This window comes from Dinoponera quadriceps, unplaced genomic scaffold (assembly GCF_001313825.1).
Source record: "Dinoponera quadriceps isolate SergipeBrazil2010 unplaced genomic scaffold, ASM131382v1 scaffold10149, whole genome shotgun sequence".
In the NCBI taxonomy this organism is placed as follows: domain Eukaryota; kingdom Metazoa; phylum Arthropoda; class Insecta; order Hymenoptera; family Formicidae; genus Dinoponera; species Dinoponera quadriceps.
The window spans coordinates 89,648-105,640 of record NW_014563918.1 but is presented as its reverse complement, the minus strand read 5'-3'; the positions used below and the strand labels follow the sequence as shown (position 1 = coordinate 105,640).

The 15,993-nt window shown below is 31.2% G+C and overlaps 4 protein-coding genes across 8 annotated transcripts in view; 2 read left to right on the top strand and 2 right to left on the bottom strand.

Moving 5' to 3' along the window:
- Nucleotides 1-1,340: 1,340 nt before the first annotated feature.
- Nucleotides 1,341-2,592, bottom strand: LOC106751249. 3 transcript variants are annotated; one of them, XM_014632106.1, is made up of 3 exons: nucleotides 2,514-2,592; nucleotides 2,208-2,389; nucleotides 1,341-1,526 (listed from the first exon to the last, which is right to left on the bottom strand). In XM_014632106.1, exons 2-3 carry the CDS (start codon nucleotides 2,349-2,351, stop codon nucleotides 1,407-1,409), a joined length of 264 nt encoding a protein of 87 aa, XP_014487592.1. In that variant the 5' UTR covers nucleotides 2,352-2,389; nucleotides 2,514-2,592; the 3' UTR covers nucleotides 1,341-1,406. The 3 variants fall into 3 exon arrangements, with proteins under 3 accessions (XP_014487592.1, XP_014487591.1, XP_014487588.1); XM_014632105.1 differs by having other exon boundaries at nucleotides 2,510-2,559; XM_014632102.1 differs by having other exon boundaries at nucleotides 2,208-2,533.
- Nucleotides 2,593-2,611: 19 nt separating this feature from the next.
- On the top strand, nucleotides 2,612-6,194 carry LOC106751246 (origin recognition complex subunit 1). 2 transcript variants are annotated; one of them, XM_014632098.1, is made up of 6 exons: nucleotides 2,612-2,708; nucleotides 2,961-4,357; nucleotides 4,432-4,708; nucleotides 4,839-5,104; nucleotides 5,275-5,558; nucleotides 5,630-6,194. In XM_014632098.1, the coding sequence occupies exons 2-6, from the start codon at nucleotides 3,033-3,035 to the stop codon at nucleotides 5,779-5,781; spliced, it is 2,304 nt and encodes a 767-aa protein (XP_014487584.1). In that variant the 5' UTR covers nucleotides 2,612-2,708; nucleotides 2,961-3,032; the 3' UTR covers nucleotides 5,782-6,194. The 2 variants fall into 2 exon arrangements, with proteins under 2 accessions (XP_014487584.1, XP_014487583.1); XM_014632097.1 differs by having other exon boundaries at nucleotides 2,673-2,776.
- A 99-nt stretch (nucleotides 6,195-6,293) lies between these two features.
- On the top strand, nucleotides 6,294-9,574 carry LOC106751248. Its single transcript, XM_014632101.1, has 2 exons — nucleotides 6,294-7,142; nucleotides 7,229-9,574. The coding sequence occupies exons 1-2, from the start codon at nucleotides 6,818-6,820 to the stop codon at nucleotides 7,573-7,575; spliced, it is 672 nt and encodes a 223-aa protein (XP_014487587.1). The 5' UTR covers nucleotides 6,294-6,817; the 3' UTR covers nucleotides 7,576-9,574.
- Nucleotides 9,575-9,653: 79 nt separating this feature from the next.
- LOC106751247 (heparanase-like) overlaps nucleotides 9,654-15,993 on the bottom strand; it is a 7,714-nt gene continuing 1,374 nt past the window's right edge. For both annotated transcript variants that reach the window (XM_014632099.1, XM_014632100.1), the window contains exons 2-6: nucleotides 13,989-14,299; nucleotides 12,735-12,981; nucleotides 12,279-12,638; nucleotides 11,055-11,499; nucleotides 9,654-10,050 (exon numbers count right to left, since the gene is read on the bottom strand). In XM_014632099.1, coding sequence (XP_014487585.1) covers nucleotides 9,867-10,050; nucleotides 11,055-11,499; nucleotides 12,279-12,638; nucleotides 12,735-12,981; nucleotides 13,989-14,299 — 1,547 coding nt within the window. In that variant the 3' untranslated portion in view covers nucleotides 9,654-9,866. The remainder of the gene's footprint in view (nucleotides 10,051-11,054; nucleotides 11,500-12,278; nucleotides 12,639-12,734; nucleotides 12,982-13,988; nucleotides 14,300-15,993) is intronic.

Below are 15,993 nucleotides of genomic sequence, written 5' to 3'. Positions count from 1 at the left end.
TTACATGGATTTGACGCGGATATAACATAGATGCCTTTGTGGGGATATCAATTGGCCTTTAATTAACCGACCTCTATTATCTTTTGCCTAATACAGCTTCTTCAATATCAACAATTACGCTAGAGCTTCCAAGTTTATATTCGTTTTTAACAATTGCGATAAAAGCTCAAGTGTAACAATTGTGTACTTTGTAATTTTACGGTAAAAATATTTTCTACAAAATGCGAATTTGAAAAAAATAGGTGTTAAAAGATAATATATAATAATAAATATAAAGAGAAGAAATTTATCTACTTTATTTTAAAAATAAAGAAAAATAAGTGAAAAATACATACTTACTTCGCGACAAAAGTTTGTCCAGTCAACTACATCTCTCTATCGCACATACTTAAATGAGTTCGGAGAAACTTGTGTCGAGGTAGTCGTATCATGACAAAATATTCAATAGATTGGCAAATGCGTTGAAGTTTTAATTTAGTTTATTTAAACTATGTATTGCATAATCTACTTATTTTGAAATTACACACTATTATTTTTTCTTGCATCCACGGATATGCTTATAATTGTTGAATATGTATAGGCGTGTGCATGTGAATGTATTGGAATAATTGCACACTTGCGTTTTCCTCTATCATGTTTTTGATTTAGAAAAAATTTCTTTTGTTTATTTAAAAGAGAAAGGAAAGCGTAATATGCGCGCGATGATGTTATGACACGCGCGTCTGATTAATTACTAACAGTTTAAGTTTTGTTTTCGTTACACCGCGTGGGCCATCATGAATGTACTATTTTAGTTTAGTTTGTTTAGGTATATCCAGCGGCACTTTAAGCAGAGTGATTGTGAGCCTCTCTGGATGTATGTGCTACGTGTGTATTTAAAGTTATATTTTTAATAGACTAATTGTTGGACATTCATTTGTTCTTTTTTTTATAACCTTATCAATAATTGACATTGAGATAATGCAAAACAAACGGATCACTGATGTAACTTGCAACTCGTGATTGACATTGCGAACAAATAACATTATTGCATATCAATCCTTTTTTTCTACAAGAAATTGCAGTAACTGATGATCTACCGGTGTTAGTAAAATCCAATCGTAAAGCAACATGTTCAGTTGAATACGAATTACTTGCTAGAAATTTGCCTCTTAGCAATTGAACATGTAAAATGTACATAGCATTACCGAAATACTGTATAAATATCCGTGAAATGGAAATTAAGGTAAATATAAGTAAAATAAATAATAATATAAATAATAATTTAATATAATTGTTAATATTTAATATAACTTAATTAAATGTAATTATTTTAAATAAATAAAAATATATAATATAATATAATGTATAATTTTTTGTTAATAACTTTTAATAAACAATGAGCGACGGCTAAAACCTTTTGAGTGTTATTCAGAGTGGTGGCTTTGACAACATATGTGAAGATCACAGTCGTATCTTGTTGCCCCGTTAAACATAATATTTATCAATTTTTTATATGGTGTCAAAGCTACAGGTTGCATTTTGATCTGAAAATAGATATTAAAAAGTATATTATTTATAGTACCATTATCTATCAACATATGGGAGGATATTTTGTTTTTCGAAAAAACAATGAAATGTTAACTAGACGAATTTTCTAGGTTTTTAAATTTTGCGTTGCCGCGTCCTGTGGGCAGAAGCCATATGAATATCTGTCAGTGAATACCGGCCATGGTCGCATAATACATATGCAGGAAAAATTTGATCCATCATATGTTTAATACAGGCGACATCCTTTTTCTGCATGGGTCACGATTGGTTGATTTTCTAACATTTGCTCTGATTGGTTAAATTGTAATTCAACCTCAATTCTAATCCGTAGTCTAATACCCGGAAGAAACTACAGATTAGAATCGAGGTTAGATTACAATTTAACCAACCAGAGCAAAGTTCGCTAAACTCAAGTTTAGTGAATCTTGCTCTGATTGGCCAAATTTTAATTAATATACAATATGTGATAATGCAATTATGCTAGAGGTAAGGGGTGAGGTTGAAGTTCCACTTAACGCTCGTAACAATTGCGAGCATCGTTCTGTCTTTGATTAACCAAGAGAAATAAGGATAGAATGATACTCGCGATCGATACGAGCGTTAAATAGAATGCATCCTAGACAGGCCTCTACAGTAATTTGGGAAATGCGAAAGCTCCACATCTTTTTTGATCATACCTTTTGAAAGTCTTGCAATTTTATGGTTTCTGGGTCTATCATCATAGTGTGACCGCGCAAAACAGGATCACCAATTTGACACACATGTTCGTATGGTAACTTGCCAGAATCCATATTTAACCAACTCTTGATTGTTTCTTTCATTTTTAGAAAACTTTTAAACCGTGTATTGTTTTTCCTGACTGTAGTAGCACATAGTGTCACATTAAATTTATGATATACTCGAAACATTGCTCGTATAGCACTTAATTATTACACGTTCGATGTTTTTAGTAGGTAACTTAAAAATAAGGTTATCATACCTACATCTGCCTAATAAGAACTGTTTTCCGGCCTGATTTTAGCATGTAAAACCATGAATAAAACAGAAAGAGAGAGGAAGACTCAACATTTAGTCTGTTCTTTTTATCTGCACCAGTTCAGCAATATAGCTAAAAAGAACAGACCAATTATTCAATGTAATCCGTACCTGTATGAACTCTATTGAGCCGAAAGTTAGTGGTAAGAGAATAAAATAATAACAAAGAATTTATACAAGATATCGGTGTCAATTGTGATTTGCTGCAACGGTAATTGTAATATTTATATATATACATATAATTAGGAAGATAGATAATAAACAATGACAATTTTCTTTATTAAAAATATATATGCAGTAAGAGAATAATTTAAAAAACAATTTAGTTAGAAAGAATTTAATTATTAAGTATGCTTATCTCTTTTAACAAAAGCATGAAATTGAATAATTTTTAGGTTCAACCTTAAAATTCAGTGTTCTAAATATACCTGGATATTTAACGATTGGTGTTGAAAAAAATTAAAATCATGGCAAGATCAAAAAAATGTACAGAAAAAGATATATCTATGTTACTTGAAACTGATTCAGATAATGATATAGAAGAATCTACTGAATGTTATACACCAAGTAAACATATGAATGAAAATTCTTCAGATACTTCAGAGTCCAGCCAAATATTTGATAATAACAATCGTCTCTTACTACGAAAAAATGTATTACAAAAAGAACAAGTCTCCCTGAGGCTCAGATTGAGACGTTCTACTGAGCAAAGTAGTTACAAAATAGATAGTGATTCAGATAATGAGAAAACCAAGAGATCAACTAGAATTGCAAAACATCAACTGAAAAGATTACAAGATGAAAATCAAATGCCACGTAAAGGTGCAAGGATTATAAGATTACCTAAGAAATATTCAGATTATGAATGTTCTTCTCCTAATTCACAAACACTTGTTTTACGAAAGAAACAAATTGATTGTAAAAGGAAAGGATCATTTTCTACTGCTTTCATTGATGATAAGAAAAAAAATGAAAAATATGACATTAAATATAATGATCATAAAGATAATAATTCTGATTCAGATTGTATTTGTGTTTCATTTGTTCCAAATACAAGATCTACAAGATCAAAAACAATGTCAGAAAATAACAAACTATATCAAGTTACTTCTATAGGAAGCAATGATGATAATGCCTTACCTAGGATTAGAACCAGATCATCAAAACCTACATCTAAAAATGTGGAATCTAAAAGAGATAACATAAACAAAGTACTACTTGATGACAAAATCTCAATCAATTCCAAGACAATAGAACATACTTCATCCCCTAGAACTCTTAAAAAAAGACTCAAAACAGAATATGATTCACTAGATACTACTCCTAAAAAAAGACTAGCTAAAATAGAATATACTTCATTGAATAATACTCCTAAAAGACAAATAAAGAATGATAATATTCGTAGATGCTTAAGTACTAGTAAATATAATCCTGCAATACATGAAACTAAGGATAAAGAGAAAATTGACGAAATAGCAGTTATATGTGAAAATACCAAAGATATATCCATAAAAGTCAAACAAAGAGACAAGAATACAAAGAATGTTACTGAATCAATAATAGTACAAAATACTCCAAGTACTCCAAAATCTCGCACATCATTGAAACATAATGTTTTAACACCATCTATGAAAATGAGAACCAGAATTCCAAATAAACCAACTACACCATTACAAAAAGCTAGGTTGAGATTACATGTTAGTGCGGTTCCCAAATCATTGCCCTGCAGGGAAGAAGAGTTTAATGATATCTATGCATTTTTAGAAGGCAAACTAATAGATAATAGAGGAGGGTAAGTTTATATTTTTGCAAATGAATCCTATTGATTTATTTTGGTATATATTCTTTGTATAAATATTATTACAGATGTATTTATGTGAGCGGTGTCCCAGGAACAGGTAAAACCGCTACTGTGAATGAAGTTGTAAAATGCTTAAAACATTCAGTAAAAATGCATAAATTAGATCAATTTGATTTTGTTGAGATTAATGGTATGAAATTATCGGAGCCCAGACAGGCATATGTACAAATTTTGAAGCAGTTATCGGGGAAAGTTGTAACATGGGAACAAGCATATAATGCGCTAGAAAAGAGATTTAACAGCAGTGTTAAGAAGTCGATGACATTACTACTCGTAGATGAGGTATGTGTGTCTCTTTATTTCTTCCTTATTATTTTATTATAATTTTGTGTTATGTATTATTAACTATAATTATAAATTATTTTAATTTTGTGTGTAATCTTCATTCCTTTATTTATTTATATTTGTGTAGCTTGATTTATTATGTACAAAGCGACAAGATGTAATATATAATATTTTGGATTGGCCTACCAAAGCCTTCGCACAATTAGTAGTTATTACTATTGCAAATACTATGGATCTCCCAGAAAGAGTTTTAATGGGCAGAGTTACATCGCGATTAGGTCTCACTCGCGTTATTTTTCAACCATACAATCACGAACAGCTACAAGAAATTGTAATAACTCGGCTCAAAGATACAGATATTTTTAAAAGTGAAGCTATACAATTAATTGCACGGTAAGCGTTATATTTAATATTTTTATTATTTATATCTTTAAAGTGTTCTATATATTTTTTTATTTATATATTTTAATTTTAGTTAATTAAACATTATTTAGTTTTTAATATATTTTTGTTATATATATATTGTATATGTTTATATATTGATTTATTATGTATAATTTTAGTAAGGTGTCCGCGGTATCGGGAGACGCTCGCCGTGCTTTAGACATATGTCGTCGAGCAGCAGAAATTACCGAAATACGTGAGGGAACTACAGTATGTATGGAAGATGTAAATCAAGCTTTGTCGGAGATGATGGCAAATCCAAAGGTTCAAGCTATAAAACATTGTTCAAAAATGGAACAAGTATTTTTACAAGCTGTATGCGCGGAAGTCATACGAACCGGCGTCGAAGAAGTTTGTTTAAAAAACGTCTACAAACAATTTGAATCTCTATGTTGCTTTGACGGTTCGTATAAAAATGATTAGTACAAATATAATGTAAAAGTAAATTTTTTCATGTTATAATCTGCTTTATAGGTTTTCGAGCACCTAATATCACCGAAGCTCTTGATATTTGCGATAGATTGGGTAATAGCAGATTATTAATATGCGAAGATTCGTCAAATGATATTTATCAAAGAATGCTATTAAATGTATCAAAGGATGACATACATTACGCGTTACAATAAGATTGCAATTAATGGTATGTACAATGTCAAAACCCAACACTATAACTACCAAAGCAGCCAAATGACAGGTTTGTAATTTTTTCTTATAAAAGTTACTCCAATTTCTAATGGTGCATTCTTTGAAATTAACCATAACTTTTGTCGCAATGTGTAAACGAATAAATATTTTTTTTGCATTACGTATTTTTTAAAAAATCTGATTTAAACTACTCCGGTAGAAAAGTATACGTTAATCATCGGTAGTTTTAGTACTAAATGAATATTTTCCTCTAATTTGATTACATAAAATATAAATGTGTATATGTGTGAATTTAAATGTTGCAACGATAGCATAGTATAAATTTCTTGAACTTTGATTGTTTTATTTGTAATTTTATAATGATGAGTGTAATAAAGTACAATTTGTTTAGTAACTTGTAACGTTATATAACTTTGTATCTTTCACTTATATATAAAATGTTTCACGAAAAAACGATAAATTTCTAAAATATGTTATAGAAATAATTCTAAATAAAAAAGTTCAGATATGTTATAGGTCAATTCGGCTCAGTTATCAAGACATAGATAGTTTTATTAAATTGTACAGGCGGAAAACACCAAATATTTATAACCTTTAATAGGAATATTATTCTTTTAAATATTATTTGTTCAAAAATGTTCACTTTCTGCTTTTAAAACCGCTGCTGCTCGTTGTATCTTAAATTGTTGCCATTTAATTTGCCTAAATTCAATACTATTATGCTATCAATGCTATTACTATTTGTTGTTTCTATTATTCTAGTCAACTAGCTGTTGATAAGTTTTTGGTTTATCGTCATTATATATACAAAATTTCAAACAACCCTACAAAAAGAAATCCAGAACGAGGCGGGGTTCAGCCAGCAAATATATGTATCAAACTGAGCTCTATGTAGCGATGAGCCAGTCTATAATTGGATAAATTACACAACTCATATTCATAGATAAACCCTTCCTCGTTCGTTCATAAATAGTCTGCTGAAGTAAATATGTTCAGTATCTTTTATTCATTCGAGTAATGTGCGTTGTTTTACCTCATAAATTGTGTCAAGTAAATTTGCATCAAGTGGTTATTTGTGATCTATCTAAAACTTTTGGAAATATGAATAACGACAATATCGACGAAAATATTATTTCGTTATATAATGCTCAAAAGTGGGAAGAAATCGCTGCTTTGTCTTCCACGACTGATGATTTTAGAACTTGCAAATTATCATGGGTATTGCCTGACATAAATGATTTATGCTGGATAAATGAAATTGTACAAAAATATAATTTATCGGGAATTGCAAGTATTGGATGTGGTTGTGGATTACTAGAATGGTTATTGCAAAAATATTCAGGTAAGATTTAAAAACAAATGAACGTTAATATATGTAGTAAATGAAAAGGAATATTGTTATATTTCTCATTGAGTCATATTTTTAAGGTTTAGATATCGTGGGAATAGAATTGGATAGTTCATGGTGGAATAGCAAGTATTCTCCACCACAATTTCTGAAAAATATTATTTTCGTTGAAAATAAGTCGACAAATTTTCTAGTGCCAAAGAAATACGCTATGTTATTTTGCTATTTTAACAACAGTACAGCGTTCCATGATTATATGAAAAATTACAAAGGAAATCTAATTCTAGTCATTGGACCTGAAGGAAATAATTACACGACTGATCCACTACCATTTGACATAAAATTTCAAAAATATAATTGGAAGTTAACAAAGGTGAAAAAACTTGTGTATTCCAATAATTATATTACTGCATATAGTAACATGTAACATTTAAAATCACGAGTTTGAAGTGATACATATTGTATAATTTTGTGTAATTATAAAATAATTTTTAAGCAATCCATGGGTCTGATCTCCCTTTTAATTGCATTTTTTACATTTTTCTCTGATAGTATTTTCGATTGAAACAATTTAAAGCAGGAAGCAAATATCGGTTGTATGAGGGAGAATTCACACTTTGATAAAAAAGTAAAAGAACAACCAATCATAATTCGCGCTGGTGGTCGATAGTTTCTGCTTTATCTGCTGTTTATTACCAACGCGAGTTCTGATTGGCTGCTGCTTTTCTGTCAAGGTGTGAATTCTCCCTAGGATGCATTTCGACTCCCCCCCTCCCCCCCACCTAGGTACACCTCACACCTAGAGTGCGTTCAGATTCTTTTCGAGTAATCCTGTTGAACTTTAGGTGAGACGTTCACATTCTCACTCTATCCACTGGAGAGGGTGTAAAAGCCACACGGGTCTATAAAGCGGGTCTACAATGAAAATTTAAGCTCTAAGCTTTAAAAAATTGACTAATCACAGTCGATTATTCTTCTCATATTCGACTGTGATTGGTCAATTTTAGCACCTATTGTAGATCGGAATTGAGCCGGGTGAAATGGATGGTGATGACGCAATGCGCTCCAAAATGTATTGATAATGCCGAATCAATAGTTCATATTACCCATAATAGATTTTAGTACTAATAGCGATTATCGGAATACTGCCTGGAGTCGACTCAAACCGAATGAGCAAATTTAATTTCTTGCAAAATTTAAAATGCCAGGAAATGTCAATTTAAAATGCTCGGAGATTGTTTTAGATGCCAAAAAGCATGAATTTAAATCCGCAGTACAACGACATAGTTATTATGATAGATGGATAATTAATTATTCGCAATAAAGTCAGTAAATATTTGTAATCTAACACACATATCACAAGAGAAAATTATTGGAGACTATAATTGGAGATGTTCGTATCCGATTTTGTCTATCACAAAAAAATTGTCAATAAAAATTCTTTGTTAATTCATAGGTTACCTAAGAGAAAAGGATAACCCGCTCCCTTATCGCGTGATAAATTATAGTAATTTCATCTTTAATCTGTAAACTCGTTCAAATACAATCATCCTTAGACCAATGCATAAGACACGGCGCGCAGGTTGAAAGGTTCAGTTCAGTCGATTAATCAAACGTCTATATTTAACCCCAACTCTTTCCGACACCGCACTCATCGGATTATATACGCCGTTACGTTACCGCATGCCGATAAATCCGCGTCCGTACAAACATATACCTATAAGCTTTTGAATATCCGTATCTTCCTCCGATAATTATACTCGTGAGTAATCCATGTCGCAAACGCTATTTGCAAATTCGTGCAAAAATCCTATATCGATACTACGGAAGAGCCATCCCCCAGAGTAACCGCCGGCATCCGGAGACGGTAACCATCGAATAAGGTAGCAGCCGAAGCAGCTCACGGTAAATGCAACGTTTATTATTTAATTATTTAAAGGAGTAGTGTCACTTGCCCCGTTAGTTCATAGAAATCCGCCATATCCATCGCGATATTTTCTAGATCGCGCGTATTCCTGGGGAAAAATATCGTGTTTCGCTTGACCCGAAAAAGCGATCATGTCCTAAAGTCCGAGTTCTACGTTCTTGTTCAGGCAGCCGTAGTCGGCCAGTGTAACAATAGCTTTAATGTAATAAATGCATTTTAATATTCCTGCTAATGAAACGTACTTCCGATTCCTCTAATGATGACGGTTTGGTTGATCCCTTATTTGAAGGTCCCTATCTACTGTTTACTACCCACGCGAGTTCTGGCTGTTTCTTTTCTGCTTTCTGCTTTTCTGTCAAGGTGCGGATTCTTCCTTAGAGCTGTTGCCGCTAAGTTATACCCGTTAAGGCTCCTGTTTTCACTTTGGATATATTCTCTTTAGATGTTCACGCAGTGTAAGCGCTCACGCTTATAAGCGCTATTTTCAGCTGTTCCTTTTAGTTGTAAGAGCTTACAAACGCTAACAAACCGTTTCTTTTGGTATTTATGAACGGTTGTAAGCGCGTTAATGGCGAATAAAAAATTAATTCCAATATTATTTGCTTAAGCATCACACGCTAGACATTCCGTGTTATTAGAAATTTATAAAGATACATAATATAAGCTATGATACAGTTTAAAAATATATGTTTTAATATAGTTAAAAATATATAATATAAGCTTTAATATAGTTTAATGTAGTTTAATGAGAAAGTTATATATAAACGTCATTTTTAAATTTCGTGTGCGACTTATCGCATTTGAAAATCCAATTGAGTTGAACAGGCAGGAACTTCAATGCCATGAATTACCATAAATACCATAGAATATGGCGATAGAATAATGGGATCCGTAGGTTTCAATATTCTAGGTCGAAATGGCGGTAGATTTCCGTTCGGTCGCAGCTTCAATACTTCGTCATTCATCTTTATCTCACTACGAAATAAAATGATATTTCACAAATGCATTTTATAATTATCTATTGTCATATTCGCAATAAACATTTAATACTATATATGTGGCTATTTTTCATTCGATAATATCTTATATCTTGTTAGATATATAAATTAATTATCGGCATTTTGTCAATAAATTTATTATTTATTTATAAAAAATTAAATCACGTTTTAATCTGCAAAATAATCTTCAGAATCTATATACTTTTGCCATTGATTTATGCAGTTGGTGAATTCCATGTCAGTAAAAAGATGGCGATTTGAGTCGATCAAGTCGCCAATACTTTTATGGACATCTTCGGACGTTTTGAAGTGCAAATCAACCAAATGGTATTGTAAGGACCGGAATAAATAGTAATCTGAAGGAACTAAATCTGAAGAATAAGACGCGTAAGAAGGAATTTCTCAACCCAACGAATATATGTCCTTAGTTGTTTTCACCGTATGTGACCTTGTGTTGTCATGCAACAAATCATGCATGAACGTCTGGATCCCTTTTTTACATGTGCTGTAGGACATAGCATCTTCCCTTAAGGCTCAACAAATCATTTCTTTAACCTCGCTAACATTTTTTTTTAGCTTGAACGCGAAAAGTATGCAATGCTTGACATGCTGCTTATCGGAGGTCATTGTGCTTACTATACTTATCTACAGCTTCTTGAGACTACGTCAGCTGCATAGTCAGATGTTATGGTTTTTTTAATTGGTACTTCAAAACCTTAACATGGCGACAAAAAAGTTCATTTTAAATAAATGCTACAATTGTTTAAATTGCTACAATTGGTAAAATTTAGGAGCCGAGAATTAATTTGTGTACCTAATACGAATCGAATTTTCGCTTTTGCCGCGCGGCAAAAAGCGACGCAGCAGCCAATAAACTTTTAATTCTCGTGGAAAAACAGCACGTTGATTGGCTACCGCCTCACTTGTTGCCGCGTCCTGTGAGCAGAAGCCATAACGGTATTAGTAACGGTTATTACACACCTCGATTGAAGATAATCGGCGGTCAAAGAGTAAAACAGTATTTTCACGATTTTGCTCTGCTGTACGGTCAATGTTGGAATAACTACGTGAGCCGCAACTTTGTCTATGTTCATTCCATAAATTGTGATGGCTGACATTCTATTAATCAGAACTTGTTGCGGTGTACAATGTGCATATAGACGAACGTAACCATAATTATTTGGTGTTATTAATTTCAAGACTTTCTCCGACACGAGTTGTTTGTAAACAACACTAACCCACCAATCTGGGTTCGGTGTAAGATCTGGCGATACCATAGCGTAATGCCCGCCGAATAACGTTTGTCTAATGACGACATTTAATCCAGCACTGGCACTATATCCCAATTTGTCCAGCCATAGAAATCCAGCTACGAATCTGTCGGATAGTTCAGGTGCTCCTCCACCAAACGCTGTGCTCGTTTCTGCTGCAAAACAGTTCTTTTTTTTCAAAATATTCGTATATTAATAATGAATAACTCTTCAATTATCATTACTTCAATAATTTTGCTATAATAAAATAGATTTCTTCCTATATTTATTATTGAAATTAATCATAAATAAATAAATAAATAAATATAAATATATTTAATACGTTCGCTACCATCGCCGCATATATGCGGCGTCCCGATTCTTGTATCTGAGCCCACCACCGCAGATGTGCGGTACGTGTTCTTTATCAGTTTATGATAATAATTGCAATAAATTTGGAAATGAACAGTATTGTTGAGCTAAAAAACAATAAAATAGATGTAGGATGTCCTTGGTCTACAGATAATGACATTTTTATGTTATAAATATATCTTAAAAAGATTCATGTCAATTGCGGACATATTCTAACAAAAAACATCCTGGGCTGTGGTGCAAGATTTTCTTCTCACCCTAGTAGCAAACATGTTAAATATATATATAAATTTATATATATATATATATATATAATATAAATATATATATAATATAAATATAAATAAATAAATAAATATATATATTTTTTTAATGATGATCTAAAACATTTCTTGAACAATGCATTTTAAAGAAAAATGTTAGCTAAAAGTAATACATTACTTAAAAATATACAATTTAACATCGTAACTAATAGAACCATAAATTAGAAAAAAAGGAAAGAAATAGTTTTTCCCTAACTATAAAGTAGATAATAAAAAATAAAATTGATTAAAGAACCTTCTAATTTTAATACAAAACATACACAACCACATAGAAACATTTTTTCTTGATGCAATGACGAAATCTTCCATGACTTTAATTTGCATCGGTAAATAATTGAACGTGTGAGGATTCACGAAATCTTGAACTTTAGCTTCCCGTCCATTCAAATAATATTGGTGCCATGTAACGTAATTTACGGTGTTTTTTTGACTTTTTAGAAACGTCTCGGCATATTTCTCTCCCATATGATTCGTATCACCGACATGATTTACTTCCGGTCCAACAAGGATGCTCTCGACATATCCTGCTTCATCCAACAATTGCCTCAAACAATCATAATCCTTTGCGAGTTCAGTTGCAGAAATCGTCACATTGAACACGTGATGGAAGGAATTCGGTTCTAATATTAACAATTTATATTATATAAAAAAATATATAGTAATACAATTAAAAATGTTTATTTATACGTTTTAATTCTCCAGTTTATCACAGTTACCATTTCCCAATTGCCAATCCAATTCCATATCATGATTTTTGGCGAATGTGATAATCTCCTGTGCGTTAGTGTCATTCCACGATCCATTCAAATTTCTAAGCAATACATTCAAATCGAAAACCATTCGCAACTTGGACTTTATTACAAATTCATAGATAGTAATCAAATCCAAGCCAGAAATAGTAAAGTTACTAATATCCTCACCATCCACAGGGCTAGGAATCTTCTTGGAATAGCTTTGCTTCGCCTAATTATTGAATACATCATATATGTTAGTATATTCAAATTTTTAATTCACGTGGCACTATTGCATCAAGATTTTGGCATTACAAAGTAATTATGCAAAATAGGGATGATTTTGTCTATTTCAACGGGCTTAAAATATTTTATTAAAGTCATGGTTCTGATTAATTTTTAAGAGATTCTAGCCGTTGTTCTTTGCTTATTAAAAAATTATGTACAAAAACTTATTAATAAGTTATTAAAGCTATTCAAAATCATTAAAAAATTATTAATAAAAGAAAACTAACGAATTATTTAATTATTTTAATTGATTTCCTCTCTGTTTTGCTTCGTCTCTCTGGATCGCTGATTCTTCCCGATCGGAAGTTTTGAGGGCAAAGTCCCCAGGTCGGAGGGTTGAGCCTCGAAGTCTCTTATTCTATATCGCGATTATTTTTAAACAAATTATAAGAGCGGAAGAATCTTCGCGGTAACAACTAACACACTAATAAGGAAACGAGACTCGTGAAGATGAAATAATTTCAAAGTTTAGATACCAAACCTTGCGTAGTGGCTTGTGTTAATATTTTCAGAATATTATTTTAATATAAAATAAAATCTAATTTAGTAGACTACACATTTAAGTGTTAATAACCAGAACAATTCAAACTTTTTGTTAATAACCTGTTAATAATAAGTAATGACTAAAACCTTTTGAAGGTTATTTAGAGCCTTTACAACATGTGTCGAACTCGTTGAACGAGGTTGATCGACAAGGTCACCCTTATTTTGCATAATTAGTTTCAGTTTTCAAACAAAGCCACTCATCTCAAGAAGTTTTGTTAGATCTGTCACAGATGTAGTTTTGAAGCAAATTGATCAGCAGAGGAATACATGTGTGAGTCGGTGATCATAATTGCTGGGAGGAGAAAGAAAGTGGAGGAAACTACGCATATACATTTGGGATATGTAGGGTTGTATGATATGTTGTAGTACCAAAATTAAAAATGAATTAAGCATTCATAGACTCACCTGATTAAATATCAGGCAATCAGCAGAAGTTCCACCTATTCTAACATAAGCAGGACTCAAATGTTGGCTTAGATTAATAAATTTTTTATTTCTGAGAGGCAACTCATTTATCTTCCTAAGTAAAGATGTGTCGAGGCCAAAAGACAGGAACTTGTCGGATGTAATATATGAAAGAGATTGTAGTCTATCAAAGTGTAACACATGGGTGTGCATTGTTTTAGTGCAAATGTTCAAGTTCCTTGATGAAAGTATCAACAATATAGAACAAAGAATTAGTAGAATACAATAAATAATAGAACGCACTGTTAAACCTGTGACAGAAAAAGTGAAATTATATTAGTATTATAACTTAATTTATAGCTGCATAAAAAATAAATATTAGAATTTCTTATCAATAAGAATGGTAAATATTACGTTTACGGAGCAACGAGACATAGCTGTGACCTTTACATATGTTATCAGCCATCACTGTAAACAACATTCAAAAAGTTTTAGCCGTCGCTCATTATTTATTAAAAAAGTTATTAACATATAAGTTATATTACTTTATATTATATTATTATATATTTTTATTTATTTAAAAAATTATATTTAATTAAATTATAATAAATATTAACAATTATATTAAATTATAATTTATATTAATATTTACTTTACTTATATTTACCTAAATTTCCATTTCACGAATATCTATATAGTATTTCGGTAATGCCATGTTTAAATGTACATTTTACGTGTATACGTTCATCGCTAAGAGGCAGATTTCCAATAAGTAATTCGTATTCAACTGAAGATGTTGCTTCACAACTGGATTTTGCTAATATCGGTAAATAATCAGTTATTGCAATTTCTTGTAGAAAAAAAGTGATACGCAATAATATTATTTGTCTGCATGAGTCATGAGTTACGAGTTGTCAATTATGAGTTACAAGTTACATCAGTGATCCATTTGTTTTGCATTGTCTCAATGTTAATTATAGGCATATCTGTGGCAAAAGAAAACATAGTATGTAAAGAGAAAATAGTATGTAATTTCAAAGTAAATCAATTATGCAATACATGGTTTAAACGACCTAAATTAAGACTTCAATGTATTTGTCGATTTATTGGATATTTTGTCATGATACGACCACCTCAACACGAGTTTCTTCGAACTCATTTAAATATGTGCGACAGAGATGTAGCTGACTAGACAAACTTTTGTCGTGAAGTATTTATCACTTACTTTTCTTTATTTTTAAAATAAAGTAGGAAAAGTCCTCCTTTTTACACCTATTATTATATATTATTTCTTAACACCTAATTATTTTTCAAATTCGCATTTTCTAGAAAATATATTTACCGTAAAATTACAAAGTACACATTGTTACATTTTACCTTTTATTGCAATGGATCATTAAGAACGAACGTAAACTTGGAGGTCCTAACGTAATTGTTGAAATTGACGAAGCTCTATTAGGCAAAAGAAAATATGAGAGACAGAAGACAGTTAATTAAAGGCCAATGGGTATTCGGAAGCTTTGAAAGAAATACGAATAAATATTTCATGTCTGTAAAAGACCGTCGAACAAAAACATTAATAGATATAGTCCATCAAAAAATGAAACCTGAAACTATTATTTAAAGCGATTCTTGGCGTCCACATGATGGATTAAAATATGAAAATTATATTCATCAAAAAGTCAATTACAAAACTAATTTTGTTGATCCTGAAACAGGAGTATACATCCAAAACATAGAACATTTTTAGCATGAAATGCAGGCAAATGTATTACGTTACGGACAACGAGAAGTTCATTATATTTATTATTTAGCTGATTTATTTTTAAACGAACTTACAAATTGTAAGATTGCATCCATGCATTTTTCGATATTATGGCTTCAATATATCTTTTTGACGAGAATATTATTGATATAACAGGCATCTTTAATTAATAAACATTATTATATTTTATATTATTTAATGTATTATTTATTATATCTTTATTTTTATTATTTATTATAT